Genomic DNA, 14,314 nt, shown 5'->3' with positions numbered 1-14,314 from the left:
GCATGAAATCGATTTATTGAAAGAAAAAAAAAACAAAAAAACAATAACACAATGAAAATGATTTGTTTAAAGAAAATGTCAGAAATTTTTTTTAAAAAAAGTAAACCAAGCAGGAGTCGAACCGGTATTGGCCGGGTATGTATGCAAATGCAAGTAACCTATCTGCTGGGCAATATTGTTATCAAAATAGAAATTTCTCCATCATCTAGCTATCTTGACATTCTCCGAAACCAGAAATTTTTCCATCCTTTGACAATGTTGACATCCTCTGGCAATATTGTTATCTGAAGTCTTTGAAATAAAATTCGTAGATATGTATTTTTTAAAAAAAAATTATTTTGTTACCTACATTTTTTGTAAAAAATTGTTTAGATATGTATAATATGTTTAATTTTGAAATTTTTTTAACTAAACTGTCTGAGCAAAAATGTGGCGTTATGTAAAAAAAAAATCAAAGTGTTCAGGTATAGAAAAATGTTACAATTTATTCGAAGTGTTAAGGTAAAGTAAAACCTAAAATTATTTAAAAAAAAATATATCGATACACACGAACTAAATTTGTTATACGATAATTGTTATTGTTGTTGATTAGTAAATAAAAAAAGTTTTATATAACGCACAACTGTTAATCCAACTTCGTCGATAAAATTACGACGAAAGAAGTATCAATTATTGTGACCTTGTCATAGTAACTATTTCTAGTTGGATAAGATAAGATTTTATCCAATGTAATTTAATATTTTATTATTTTAATTGATCCTTTTGATGTAAAACAAAAGATAAATAAAGACATATACTACATTTAGATCGGTTCATCTCATCAGTGAACAAAATTATCATTCCCCCTGTTTTCTTCCAACAACTCATGGAGACCTACTATTGTGATCTTATCGATGTTACACCTCTTGGGAACTTTGTAACCATGCTTTTCTCAAATCAGGTAAAACGAAACCTATGTTATTATCTTGCAATGTTTTATGTTTCATAGATGTTGAAATTAAGTAATTATTTGATTGTTGATAATTGAATTAGAAATTTGGAGAGGTGGATCCAAAGTTCATTCGTGATTTTGGACATGAACTTCCTGGACAATGGAGGATAATGGATTATCGATTTGAGCATCATGTTGTTACATACAACAAAGATGAAATCCATCCTCTTCTCACAGATGGATGGGAAGAGATGAGAGAGGAGTTCGATCTTCATAAGAATGAAGAAATCCATTTTGCCTATCATGGTGAAGGTCTGTTTGGTATCACTGCTTCAAGAAGATTTGAATGTGAAGAACAAATCCCAAACTATCATAGCCGATATACTCGTGGTAATTGTGCTAGATTTCAAGTGGAACTCACGCGTGAGAACATCAGGAATCCATATTTGGTAAGTTTTATAATTTATTTAATGTTTATGTTTTCTAAATATGTTTATTTTGACAGTTATTGAAGATATATATTGAGGATTTTTTAATTTGCAAAACAGAGCATATGGGATTTGTTTGCAATTTTTGTGCGAAATTGTAATGTGAATGTGATAACTGCTTGCTGTGACAATGGAACAAAGACTGATCTTCAAATTGCAATTCACGACAATCCTTTCCCGGTGACTGCCTTAGGACCTGGTTGGTTTGGTTTTTGTCGCAAAAATGGGTTTCGTGCTGGTGATGGATTATGCTTTAATTTTTCACTTGTTAACTCTGGTAATAATGTTGTGCGCGTTTTTAAAATCTAAATTGGGAAAGATGATTAAGTTGGAGGATTGTTGTTGCTGGAAAAAATGGAGATTGGAAAGAGAAGTTGTTGGAGGCTGTTAATTATGCACTATTTTAGGCTAGTTTTAAGTTAATTTGGTTATTCATGTTTGTTCTTTAAGATTTGGAGGATGATTATGTTAGAATGTTTGTTCTTCTTTAAGTAATTCATGTTTAGGCTGAATGTTTTAGTTTGATTTTTATGATTTGGGTTGAATTTAGTTTAAGGTCTGTAATGAATCAAGTTGTTTGTTGCTTTATTTCAATGTTATTTTAATTAATTTAGAGTTTAAAGTTGGCGTGTGAATTCAAAGTTTAAAGTGGGTGTTTAGAGTTTTAAGCTTATATAATGTTTTGGGCTGTTATGGAAGGCGAGCGGTGGGTTGAGGAAGGAGTTTTTTCCGATGTAAATGGTGGACTTGAAGGAACAAAACGTGTGCTTTTAGTGTTAATTAATAGGTTGATTCATTGTCCTTTTAGATATTCTTTATGATTTATATAGCCGATTTATATAATGTTAATCCAACTTTAGATATTCTTCATGTCCTTTTAGTGAAAAGGGTATGTCAAGGAATTAGGTTTCCTGCAGTCAAGTTTCCTGCAGTTTTCACACAGGTTTAGTTTTAGACCGTTCGATCTGAGATGTATGGCTGGGATTATTTTGAACGATTTTATAATCTATTTATCAGAATCGTCCGATCAGTAATCAATGGCCAAGATTAAAACTGTGTTAAAACTATGTGTTATTTTACTGTAGATAATCTTGATCCGGAAAAAGACAATTTTGTTTTGTATATATGATTGAAATAATTTTTCGTAAAAATATTTTTTTTTGTTGTTTATTATTTAATGTGTTATCAATTGACCAATGATTTAGAAGTATATATTTGGTAACAAACTAATTGGGCCCAAAATCAGGTTGATTAATAGGGGTGATCGTATCCGAACCAATCCAAAAGTAAAACCGCAAATCGAACCAAACCGAAAACCGCAAAAACCGCATTTGGTTTGGATGTATTTGGATGGCTTTCTTACTGAACCGCAAACCGCAAAACCGCAAACCGCATTAAGTTACTATTATATATTTATATTCCAATATCGTAAAAGAAAATATATTTATATTCCAATATACATGCCCAATTACCAAGTCAGTCGACCAATTTAATCGAACTTCAAGTTGTTTTTATTTTTTGTACTGAAAATTTATTTTGGTGTTGTAATGTTATTTTAAATAAACAAATTTTATCGGTACCGTGGTGTTATTTTGAAAATTCAATTTTTTTTATATATTTAAAATTGTAAGTTACTATAATGTTATTTTGAATAAATAATTTTTGTTGGTACTACAATGTTATTTTGGAACTTCAATTTTTTATTTTTTTTATGCTTAAAATTGTTCGGTACAATCGTTATGTTTTAAACTGCACCAACCGAACCGATCCAAACCGCATTGGTTTGGTTTGGTTTGGTTTGGATGACTTTTTAAAAATCAACCGAACCAAACCGAACCGCATGCATTTTTATCTCGCGGTTAGGATGACTTTTATGCTCAAAACCGAACCAAACCGCACCGCGATCACCCCTAGGTTGATATGAGATTAAAATTTGTTGATTATTAAAGCGAATACACGTGACATGTGAAATATTCAATTCGTATCAGCTTAAAAGATTTTTTATTGAAAATGTAGTTTTAATTTTTAGTGTTTCGTCCGTATTTGTCGAAAATGATAAGATTTTAATTTTACTGCACTGACAGCGTAAAATTTTTGTACACGTGCATCTAATCAACACATCATTTAATGAACGTGACACATAATGTGTTTTTAAACACAATACATGATGTGCAAGTATATTATTGGACGCACGTATCAAAAAACTTTACACTGACGATGCATATATATATGAATTCAATTAAGTTGTAACCTTAAAAACTTTTCCAACATTGGAATAAACATGTTTGAATTCAATTCGAAATCTATCATAGTAATCTTCACCGTATTTGTCAAAGAATTCAGCATAATCTGCATCAATTTCTCCGTAATTTTAATGGTGAAATTGACTACAAGAAAGAAAACAAAATTAATTAAATTTTGTTGTGAAAACATTTTATAATAAATTCAAGTTAAACTCAATTTAAATTACAACTGACAGTATACCTGGTTATCATATAGATCATCCATAAATTTTTTTAAAATTTTTTGAAAATCATTTGATATGTTTTAATTCTTTATTATTTTTAATGAATATAAAAAAAAAATTATCTATTTGTTTATTATTATATAATGTAATTTTCGCAACGGACCTTCGAATTTAATTTATTTGTTCTGCAACTGGTCATATTATTTCATACTCTTTCCGGCACATAAATATAAACCACATAACGCAATAAAACCACATAATGCAATAAGTTACGGCAACACTTAATTAACATTAGATTCACTTGATTATACATAACACCCATTATAAAGGATTGAAAATTAAGAACTTTTGTAACATAACCTAACATCATTATACAAAGCATCACAAAACACGGCATATAGATCCTTTCGAGAAATATCCCAGCAAATCGCACAGCTTAGTAACACATTTTCCTACTCAAACACGATCACGGCGACGAATAAGATCAACGATGATAAAACCCGGATACTTTGGCATTGAAAACTTAAGAACATCGCCAGCTCTAATCTTCATATCCTTCTTGTATTCATACCAACCACGAGTCAAGTACTTCTCGTAGGGGCATCGATTTGAAGTAGCAATTGTGCATGCGTATTCCTCCCAACTGTCTTCTGGTTCAAGAACGATTCGTGTCTGATTTGAAGAGAATGCAAACTTCGATACATTACGGGGGAAATGCTGAAAGACATGTTAATCAAATGTATTGTTTAGTCGAAAGCGAGCAAATTTTGAATAAAAAAACAGCTTATAAATTTAGGACCATATAAAACCTACCATGACTTGCATCTTTTTCCTGGAAGCAAGTGCATTAGTGACCTCCATATCCCAAGTGTAAACTTCGTGAAAATTGATATCAACATCGTCGGTCCCTCCAGAAGAACAGTGAGCACAATAGCAGTGACTATCATTCGTATATTCTTGACTTTCGGTATAGCTCACCATAGGAGTCCTACAATATAAATTGCTTATCATAACAGCTGCATCTTAATTCTAGTTGGTACATAAAGCTTATGAAAAACTCTTAAACATTCAACCTTCAGTGACGATAAACACATTTAGCTTCATCATAATAGATTCAATTAAACAATAATCTAATGACATTTTTCTTTAACCTTGCTAATAAGTTGAACGATATGATTACTTAAACTTAAAAGTATCACAACAAACAGATGATCATTTGAACAAACGCGGAATATACATAGAAGGATGCTGCATACCTCTTTCTTCTTCCCATCTCCTTTTTCGCAATGCCTTTAAGTTTTACTGACAAAAGGATGCTGCATTTGTACTTTGGTTTATAAGAAACGTATATAAGAGGATAAAGTGGACATCTACAATCAATTCGAAGGTTGAAAATAATTTTTTTTGGCAGTAACCCACATGTTGTTAAAGTCTAGTAGGGTAGCCCAGATAGTAACACTGTTGGCGAAATTATTACAGGAACATGCATTGGTAACTGGCGCGCCTTGGTAACTGGTAAGGGCTATATGCTTTTCAACCAACCAACAATATTGCATTTTTTGGGTACAATTATCTAAATGGCTATTGCTACGGTGGGCCACCTTCACAAGTGGTTCACGGTGGACAAGTGACCTACCGAATATGAATTTTGCGAAATTCACAGTTTGATTAAAAGTTTATGCGTGTGTTTGGTTATGCGGCGGAGAGAATTGATTTTGGCAGAATTGATTCTGTAAAATTGATTCTGGCCAAAATTGATTTTAAGCTGAAGTGGTTTATGTTTGGATATATTCATGAAAAAGTGAGTTGAACAAAATATTTGAGTGTAAAAATCAATTCTAGAATCAGAAGCTACGATTTCTAGCTTCAAGTAGAATCAATTCTGGAGGCAGAATCAATTCTACTTTTGAGAAACCAAACAAGTCAGAATCAATTCTACACATTCAGAATTAATTCTGGATGCTCCAGAATTGAAACCAAACATACACTATATCGTATAGATCATCCATCAATTTTTTAAAATTTTTTATTACAAAAAATGTATTTTATATACGTTTGCCGGTTTAAAATATCATCATAGAAAATACATTTAGATTGTATTTGTATGTATAACCAAAATGTATTTCGATAAAATAACAATAACATATGCATTTTTTTACTATTTTCACCATATATATATATAAAGGAAACAAAGTTGATATTTTTTGTATTTTTGATGAAGAAATATCTAGTTTTGGAAAAAAAATAAACAGCATCATAAGAGTTGAACCCAAGTCCTATACATTACAAGAGTAAAAGGCCAACCACTGCGCCAGGGCACGACGGGAAGCAAAATCAGCCCTGCCCACGGGTATCATAGTGCATCAGCATGAATAAATAAATTATAATATACTCATCAACAAACACATAACATTATGAAAACATCCCAAGTATGAAAACATCTAGCCCATTGAGGAGTTCAAAATCATAAATAACTTCAAATATAGATTATAGTTACATGCCAAGTTCCAAGAGCATCATAAAAACCATTACATACAATCAGACAAACCTCACTGTGAATTAGTTCAAGCGGTTGCCTCGAACAATGTCAACCACCAAAACATCAGGTGGATCGGACAGCTGAAACTGAACCAAGTCTCCCTCCTGTAGTTGATTAGCTTGCCTAAACTGATACCAACCATCAGTCAGGTACATTCGGAATTTTCCTGGATTGTTCTTCAAAGTGTAAGTCTTTATAGTGCATATGGTTTGGTCCATGTTGTGCCGAGTTCTGAGTACAATGTTGTTCCTGCCTCTGAGCACATGCTTGGCCGTTCGCGATGGAAGGTTCTAGCATAATATAACCGTTAAGAAATTAAATAACGGTCTGAAATATCATTAACTTTCAAATTATAGTAACTTGGGTAACTCACCAGAACTTGCGCCCTTTTGTCACTGGAATTGCATTCAGTCACTATTGTTTCCCAACCATAGTGACGGTCGTTTTCAAACTCGGGAAGAGTATAAGTGTCGTCATTCGGTAAAACATGAAAATCTTCACGATCACTTGTGAGGTCAATAACTTCCGTCGCATTCATATTATGCAACTTAAAATAATTTTCATCGTCAATGAGTTCATAAACAACTACAACATCAGTCGGTTGTCTTAAACCGTATAAAATAGCTGCCATCCGGCCCGAGGTCATGTAACACTGACCATCAGCTATGTGGAATTCCAGCATGGCTGTATTTCCACTGGGATGCCATAGATACCCCCATGGGCGTTTCTCTAAGTTATCACTCCAAATAGATCGAAATGTTGGACACATTTCAATCTTGTCCTATAAATGACAAACATATAAACTCATCATAATTTGCATGTTGTCCCTACGGCTATACTGTTTAATAATTGCATTTTTTTACATTTTGGCACAGTAAATTTGACAATTACCATATACACACACAATCATTCACTTCCATAATGCTTGGTATAATGACACAATTGAAACATGGTTGAAAATAATGACAACTTTCATACCTGGTCTGGATAAACAACAGTCCTAAAGGATTTCCTATTACCCTTCTTAACAACAGAACGCCTGAAATTGTATCAAAATCATACGAACATTACTTGCAAAACAGGTGAATATAACCAGCAATTTAACATAATCACGTTTCTATTTGACCCAGCACTACAACGACAATACCTAATTACAGGACAATAAAGTAAAAACACAAAACGAGTGGGCAGGGTGACAACTACATTGAAAAAGAAAAGAAAGACTACCAAAACTAGTTTAATGGACGTAGCGTTAAAAATAAATACGGTTGACCTACAAAAATTACCTTGTACTTGTAGGAGCCATCGTTGACAGTGTACAAGATGTGGGGTTCAAATGTTACCAGATTCAGTATTTAAAAGATAATAGCGACGTCACTGTAGCAACAACTCCACCAACTGAGATTCAAAGGGGATAAGGAGATTGTGTGGTAGCTTTATATTCGTTTCACTGTTTCAGGACAATTATTGGATTTTGTTAAATTGGCTATTGGGTTCTAAAAGGTATTCACCCAAATTGGGCCACACCGTGACATTCCAAAAAGGGCTTCCCCTTCAGGAATTGGATTCCATGAATTCAGGAACCATGCAGTCAGGCTGCAGTTAGTAATTTCCAACCGTACGATCAAAATTGAACGGCACAGATCTTATGCAGTTTTATTTTTTAAAATAATAAAAAGTCTGACTTAAAAACCGGAATCGTCTGATTTCAATCAGACATTCCAGATCTTGCTGACTGCATGCAGTCATGATTTTTGACTGCACATAATCTGCATCCCTTCCCTTCACGCCACCCTTTAATGTTGTATGTGGAAACGTATTCCCTGCAGTCACTATTTGACTACAGGTGAATCTCCTATTTGACTGCATGTGAATCTCAGCCATCGACATTTAAAGCTGGATTGCCAAAATTTAAATCTAAAGGTTTTATAATGCATGACTGCACAACTGGATGGTAACTTGAATGCATGGATTGCAGATCCGTCGTATGTATATAAATATATAGGAAGGTTATAGAGCTTAAAATAAAATACTCGTAATTTAATATCAATTAATGCTCATGACTTAATATTATTATGTAAACTATGTAGTCTAATATCTTGATTTAATAGTCCGTTATTTTTTTTTTAAGCAAAAAAGGTCTAAATGGAATACCATCTGCAACAGTCATGATGGAGTAACATAAAATAAAAAGAAATTACAAACAACTAGGGGGGGACATCAACCAAAACCCATTGACAACCACATTTCAGCCTAATTGAGTGGATGAATTATATATTAAAAAGTAAATCGCATAAAACGAACAACAAATTACATGACAACAACATAACATTTTTTTTAGATTGAAACGACAACAACATAACATATTAAACCCGCATATAAATAACGACTTTAATGAAACATGTTCATTAGTTTACAACTGCTAAAGTAGCGAACAATCGGGGGTCTTCCGGATGAGCGTCTATATGATCAAACATGTATTCCACATCTTCATTTGTGTGTAACTCTTTCAACTCATATTTCCTTTCCGCATCATCGTACCCAGCACTATCACCATCCAAATTGATGTACGAATCATAATACGAAATTTTGTCTATGCGGATTTCAATGGCGTACATGGCATAGTACAAAATCTCAATATGACGTTTGAGTGTTCGAATACTTGTTACCGTGTTCGTCATCTGAAACAAAACAAAAAAACGTCAGTGTTGTAATGACTACATGACATAAATGTATCATCTTGTCTTGTTTTAAAAATTGATATACAAGTATATATATATATATAATAATAATAATTTTTGGTTGGCCAATACAATTAAGACACATGTAAAAAATATTTCATGTCATGAATTTTTTGGTCAAAATAGTCAACGTGGGGGGCCAAAATCGCACAATTATGAAACGTGGGGGGCCAAAACTACAATTTAGCCTATATTTTGTACTCTTATAAAAATATTATGCGCCCTATTTCTCTCAACTGAAATATTTGCTCTTCCTTTCTTCATCCTGAAGGTGTGTTTTGCCTCTATTTATGGGAAATTGCAATTCAAAAGAGGTTTGGTTGGGATGCAGATTATGTGCAGTCAAAAATCATGACTGCATGCAGTCAGCAAGATCTGGACTGTCTGATTGAAATCAGACGATTCAGGTTTTTAAGCCAGACTTTTTATTATTTTAAAAAATAAAACTGCATAACATCTGTGCCGTTCAATTTTGATCGTACGGTTGGAAATTACTAACTGCAGCCTGACTGCATGGTTCCTGAATTCATGGAATCCAATTCTGTTTGGGTGCCTGTTGGTGTTGATTGTTAATTAAAGGTGATCCCATTGCAGAAAAAGTTAAGGAAAGTGACAGGTTAAAGAAACAAAAAGAAACAGGGGATGGGCGTGCACTGTGCAAGCAGCTCTGTTGCTGCTGTTGTTGCGACTTGCGTGTTCTTCTTTTCTGTTTTTGCTTTATTTTTATTTTGACTTTGACAATAATAATAATAATATAATAGAATGATAATTTGCTATTGTTACTGTTCATTATTTATTTTCTTTATTTTTTTCCAGATCTTCATAAGCATTCTTTTGAGTTTTGATGCATTGATTCAGATTTCAATGGTAATTGGAAAATATTTATAAAATATTTTTGTTCCAAATCTATATATTCCCTAAATTGGTGCATTTTATCAATTAAAATACCACACCGATAAATAAAAATCAATGAAAAATATAAATTATTAAAATTTTAATATTTTGTGATTGTAATATTTCATTTTAAGTATTTATTTATATTTTTTATATTTTATTGTCATTTTTTTTAATCATATGTTTACTTATTAAAAACGAATTGTTGTTCATATTCTTTTTTATTGGATTTAAATCATGCTTATAAATGTTTTTTTACTATTATTTATAAATAAATGTTGCACTGTATTTTTTTACTCATTATTTTTTTATTTGTCTAATTTTCCATGTGATATTTAACAAATACACTGATAAAATAATGGAAACTCCTCGAATGACTATACTATAGGATGAATTGGAAAAAAGTGGAATTGGGAAATTGATATGCTTAAAAAAAATGTGTCATTGTCTGGAATATAAAAGGAATGAAGTAATTGACTTCATATATTATTTTTTTCATTCGTTTGTTTCTCCAATTAGGTGATATTGTACGGTCGGATTGATTAAATTTGCAAGCTACGATCAAAATCGATAGTTTCTGTCAAAGTTCATGGCCCTTTCATGAAAACTAGATTTTTTATATGACTGTTATTACAATCTGTCTATCCATTCGGAGTCCGATCATCAAGATTATTTTTTTCATTTGTTTGTCTGTCCAACTAGGGGATATTGAATGGTCGGATTGATAAAATTCAAAATCTACGATAAAAATTGGTAGTTTCAGTCAAAGTTCACGACTCTTTCATCAAATTGAATGTTCATCGTGTTCATCATGTACACTGGCGGCGGACCACCGATCAGAAAACCAAAAACCACCCAAAAAATCCCTAAATTAAAACCAAAATCCAAAATTTTGTCCTAAACATTTATTTATCATTTTCAAACACAAATTAAACCCAAAAAATAACAAATCAACACAAACAAAAAATCAAACCCAAAAACTTTAAATCTCTCTGTTACCTTTCTTTTTTGTACAAACCCATAAATATAAAATAGAAATAAAACTGAAAGAATACAAAATGAGTAACATAAAATAAAAAATAAGACCAAGTGAAATACACGTGCGAGAATATACCATTAATATCCGGTTTTTATTGTATGCGTACGGTGTGAGGCTCATATGTCATGCGCACCAGAGACAGAGCCAGAAAACAAATGTCTAAAGGAGAGAGATGACGATTAAGAACAAATATATTAACCGTTAGATTAGTTTTTGCATAATGACCTTTTTTTTATGAAAATAAAAGAACAAATATATGAAAATCTAATTTTGATTGTAATGATCGTTTTTAAAAATACTATTTTTAAAAAAAGATATTTATTGTTTTTTAAGATTATCAAGATATTTATTGTTTTTAAAAATATATCTACGATCGCATACCAAGCTCTACTGGCGGCTAGCCCTAGCCGCTAATAATTAATACTCAATATAATCGATAGCACATGTTAAAAACGTGTAAAAAGACAAAAATTAATCAGTAGATTGCTGATGAGCATTAAATCCCAAAGTAAGCATGTCTTCATAAGAAATTAAATTAACAACTATGTAAATAAATACTCTAACCCCAAAACTTGTCTATAAAACTCCAACATCAGAGTCTTAATGTAAATTTTTAAAATGTAAATCACTTCAATATTTAAATTTTTAAAAATAAATATTAAATTATTTGAAAACAATTGCTTGATAAGAAACATATATTACATTAACAAATAATGAAATTTTAAGATAGAAGTTTGTTACCTCATTAATCAAAGAAATTACAGTCGATGATAAACACAAAAAGAAGCGATTGACTCGTAAAGCAGTAGGTTAAACTCCAGCGACAACATCTCTGGCAACATATATGGTAGCGTGGTAGTAGGAACAACTAAGAAGAAAGACTGGAGGTAATGAAGACTCTTAGGTTGAGGTTTTACGATCAAGTTGTGGGGTTAGAGGCTGGGTACCAAATTTGTACTAGTTGAATTGAAGTTTATGTTTTAAAAGGTATATGAACTTATGAAGATGAAGAATCAGAGGTTGATCAAGTTGTTGGTTTTGGATCAAAGAAAACGGTGTTGGAAAAACAATATGGTGATACTTACTACTATCTACTCCATATATAGTATAATTAATAATAAAAATGAAAACAAAATAACGGACAAAGACACGTGATGAACAGTCAAAGAGCCTTAACTGCTCTGTTTAAACCTCACCTTAGAATCTACCATAATTTATATATAACTTAACTACCTTATTTTATTTTTCTTTTTTAAATAAAACTACATTTTATTATTTATTTGTAAAAAACGAATTCATTTATAAAATTAAGTTGCAATTTTTAAATAAATAATGTTTTTTTTTTATTTATTATTATGGGTCCATTTTGATTATTTGTTCGGGCCTCCAAAAAATCGGAACCGGCCCCTGATATATATATATATATATATATATATATATATATATATATATAACTTTAAAATTATTGATAAAATATATTTATATTTTTTTAAAAAAACTTAACATAATTGATTATGGGATGGGCCGGATCTGGATTTGCTACAGTTATAGATGGGCCGGTGTGGGTAGGAAGCAGATTTTCTGCTGTAACTGCGTCAACACAGTTACAGTAGCAGCCGTTGGATGTCAATCAATGGTCAGGATTATTTTAATGTTTATGTAATACAAACCGTCCGATGATAAATCAATGGCCTAGATCGATGGGTAAGCACTGAACAAAGGCAACCCATCGTCTACCGAGGTAAGGCAATAATTGACGCGTCATACCCCACTCACGGACCCATATTTACTGCTGTTGATATTAACACATTTTTCCATTGTTTTAAATCAGAGCCAGTGAATTTTGATCGAACGTCTGTGATTAATCTTTCTCTATTAAATGTCAGCCACTGATTCAGATCGAACGGTCCTTAGCTGTAACAGCAAGAAATCCATTTCCCCACTCACTACACCGATTGACGAAGTTGGGTATTAACTCCGAAACCAACCATATTCCTTAGAAACACGCGTCCCTTAATGGTAGTGATTAACCCCATATATATGTCATTGATATCTCTTCACTTCCCACAATTAATCAATTTCTCTTCACTTCCATCTGATCAACAACAGACAAGTCTAAGGCGTCTACCAACCCAGCAAACAAACCTTTGAAAAATGGCGGAACACCGTGCCGAATCTTCTGTTCGTCCAGCCATAAGTTTTTTCAGTACAGTGCATGTCGAAGGAGAGGTAAGTACCCTGATGTTTAATATGCGTTTTAAAAGAGAAAAACCATTATGGAGTAATAAAAATACAAAATCCTTCGATTAAAAAACAAACCACAACGATGATGTGTTAACATTGTTGTGTCTTTTTTTTTTTTTCCAGATATAATAACTTAAATTTAAGTTTTATTTTAAATTTGTTTCCATTTATGTTGTAACGTTAGGTCAAGGGCGAAGTTGAACCGGATTTTTACAGAGAATACAAACAAGAGTTAGGGAAAGAATGGCGTCTGTTAGATTCAACCGGAAGTGGGGTTCAAAAAGTCGTTGAGTTCAACGATGATGATGAAGTTCCCAGGCTTACAAAAGGGTGGACGGAGCTTAGGGAAATGTATGGTTTACAAGGTCATCATTCGGTATTATTCAAATACATAGGTTCAAGTTCCTTTCAGATCTTTGTTTCACCCGAAAAGATTACTCCTGCACAGTTCCCAACGTGGCATTCGAAAAGTCGAGCGCTTCGAAAGGCTGTCACATTTAAAGTTACTATCACAGAGGATCCTGAAGTTAATCCGATTTTGGTAAGTTTCTGAGTTTTGTGTTATATTGTTCAATTTTTGCTAAGAACGTTTAATGAATTAAACAGATATAGTTGTTAAATTTGTTTTAATGGTTTGTTTCGTTCGTTTCAGACATTACCATACGATCTGGGAGATTATCTGTGGAACACAATGCTTGGCCGGGTCAGGCTAGTTGGTAACAATGGTGAAAAGCACTGGTGCTCGTTGGAGTTTAAGCAGTATCCGTTTGAGGTGAAGATTTCAAGTGGCTGGCCGGAGGTTGTTGGCATCAATGATTTCAAAGTTGGAGATACTATACTGTTCAACTGCTTCAACATCTACGATGACCATATGATGTGGGTGAGAAAGGAGGAGTAAAGATTGGGACCAACCTGGTGATTGCATGTATTTAATGTTTCTGTTTTAGTATTTTATGAACTTACCTTTTGTT

The 14,314-nt window shown here is 32.4% G+C and overlaps 2 protein-coding genes across 2 annotated transcripts; one reads left to right on the top strand and one right to left on the bottom strand.

Annotated features, from left to right (window-relative positions):
• The first annotated feature begins 822 nt into the window (after window positions 1-822).
• On the top strand, window positions 823-1,812 carry LOC123887038. Its single transcript, XM_045936313.1, has 3 exons — window positions 823-940; window positions 1,033-1,380; window positions 1,480-1,812. The coding sequence occupies exons 1-3, from the start codon at window positions 866-868 to the stop codon at window positions 1,726-1,728; spliced, it is 672 nt and encodes a 223-aa protein (XP_045792269.1). The 5' UTR covers window positions 823-865; the 3' UTR covers window positions 1,729-1,812.
• A 2,530-nt stretch (window positions 1,813-4,342) lies between these two features.
• Window positions 4,343-4,867, bottom strand: LOC123886746. Its single transcript, XM_045936039.1, has 2 exons — window positions 4,700-4,867; window positions 4,343-4,603 (listed from the first exon to the last, which is right to left on the bottom strand). Exons 1-2 carry the CDS (start codon window positions 4,865-4,867, stop codon window positions 4,343-4,345), a joined length of 429 nt encoding a protein of 142 aa, XP_045791995.1.
• Window positions 4,868-14,314: the final 9,447 nt, after the last annotated feature.

The sequence above is a fragment of the Trifolium pratense genome, linkage group LG5 (genome assembly GCF_020283565.1).
Source record: "Trifolium pratense cultivar HEN17-A07 linkage group LG5, ARS_RC_1.1, whole genome shotgun sequence".
Taxonomy (NCBI): domain Eukaryota; kingdom Viridiplantae; phylum Streptophyta; class Magnoliopsida; order Fabales; family Fabaceae; genus Trifolium; species Trifolium pratense.
Note: the sequence above shows the minus strand (reverse complement) of the source record. Positions and strands in the feature narration are given on the sequence as shown.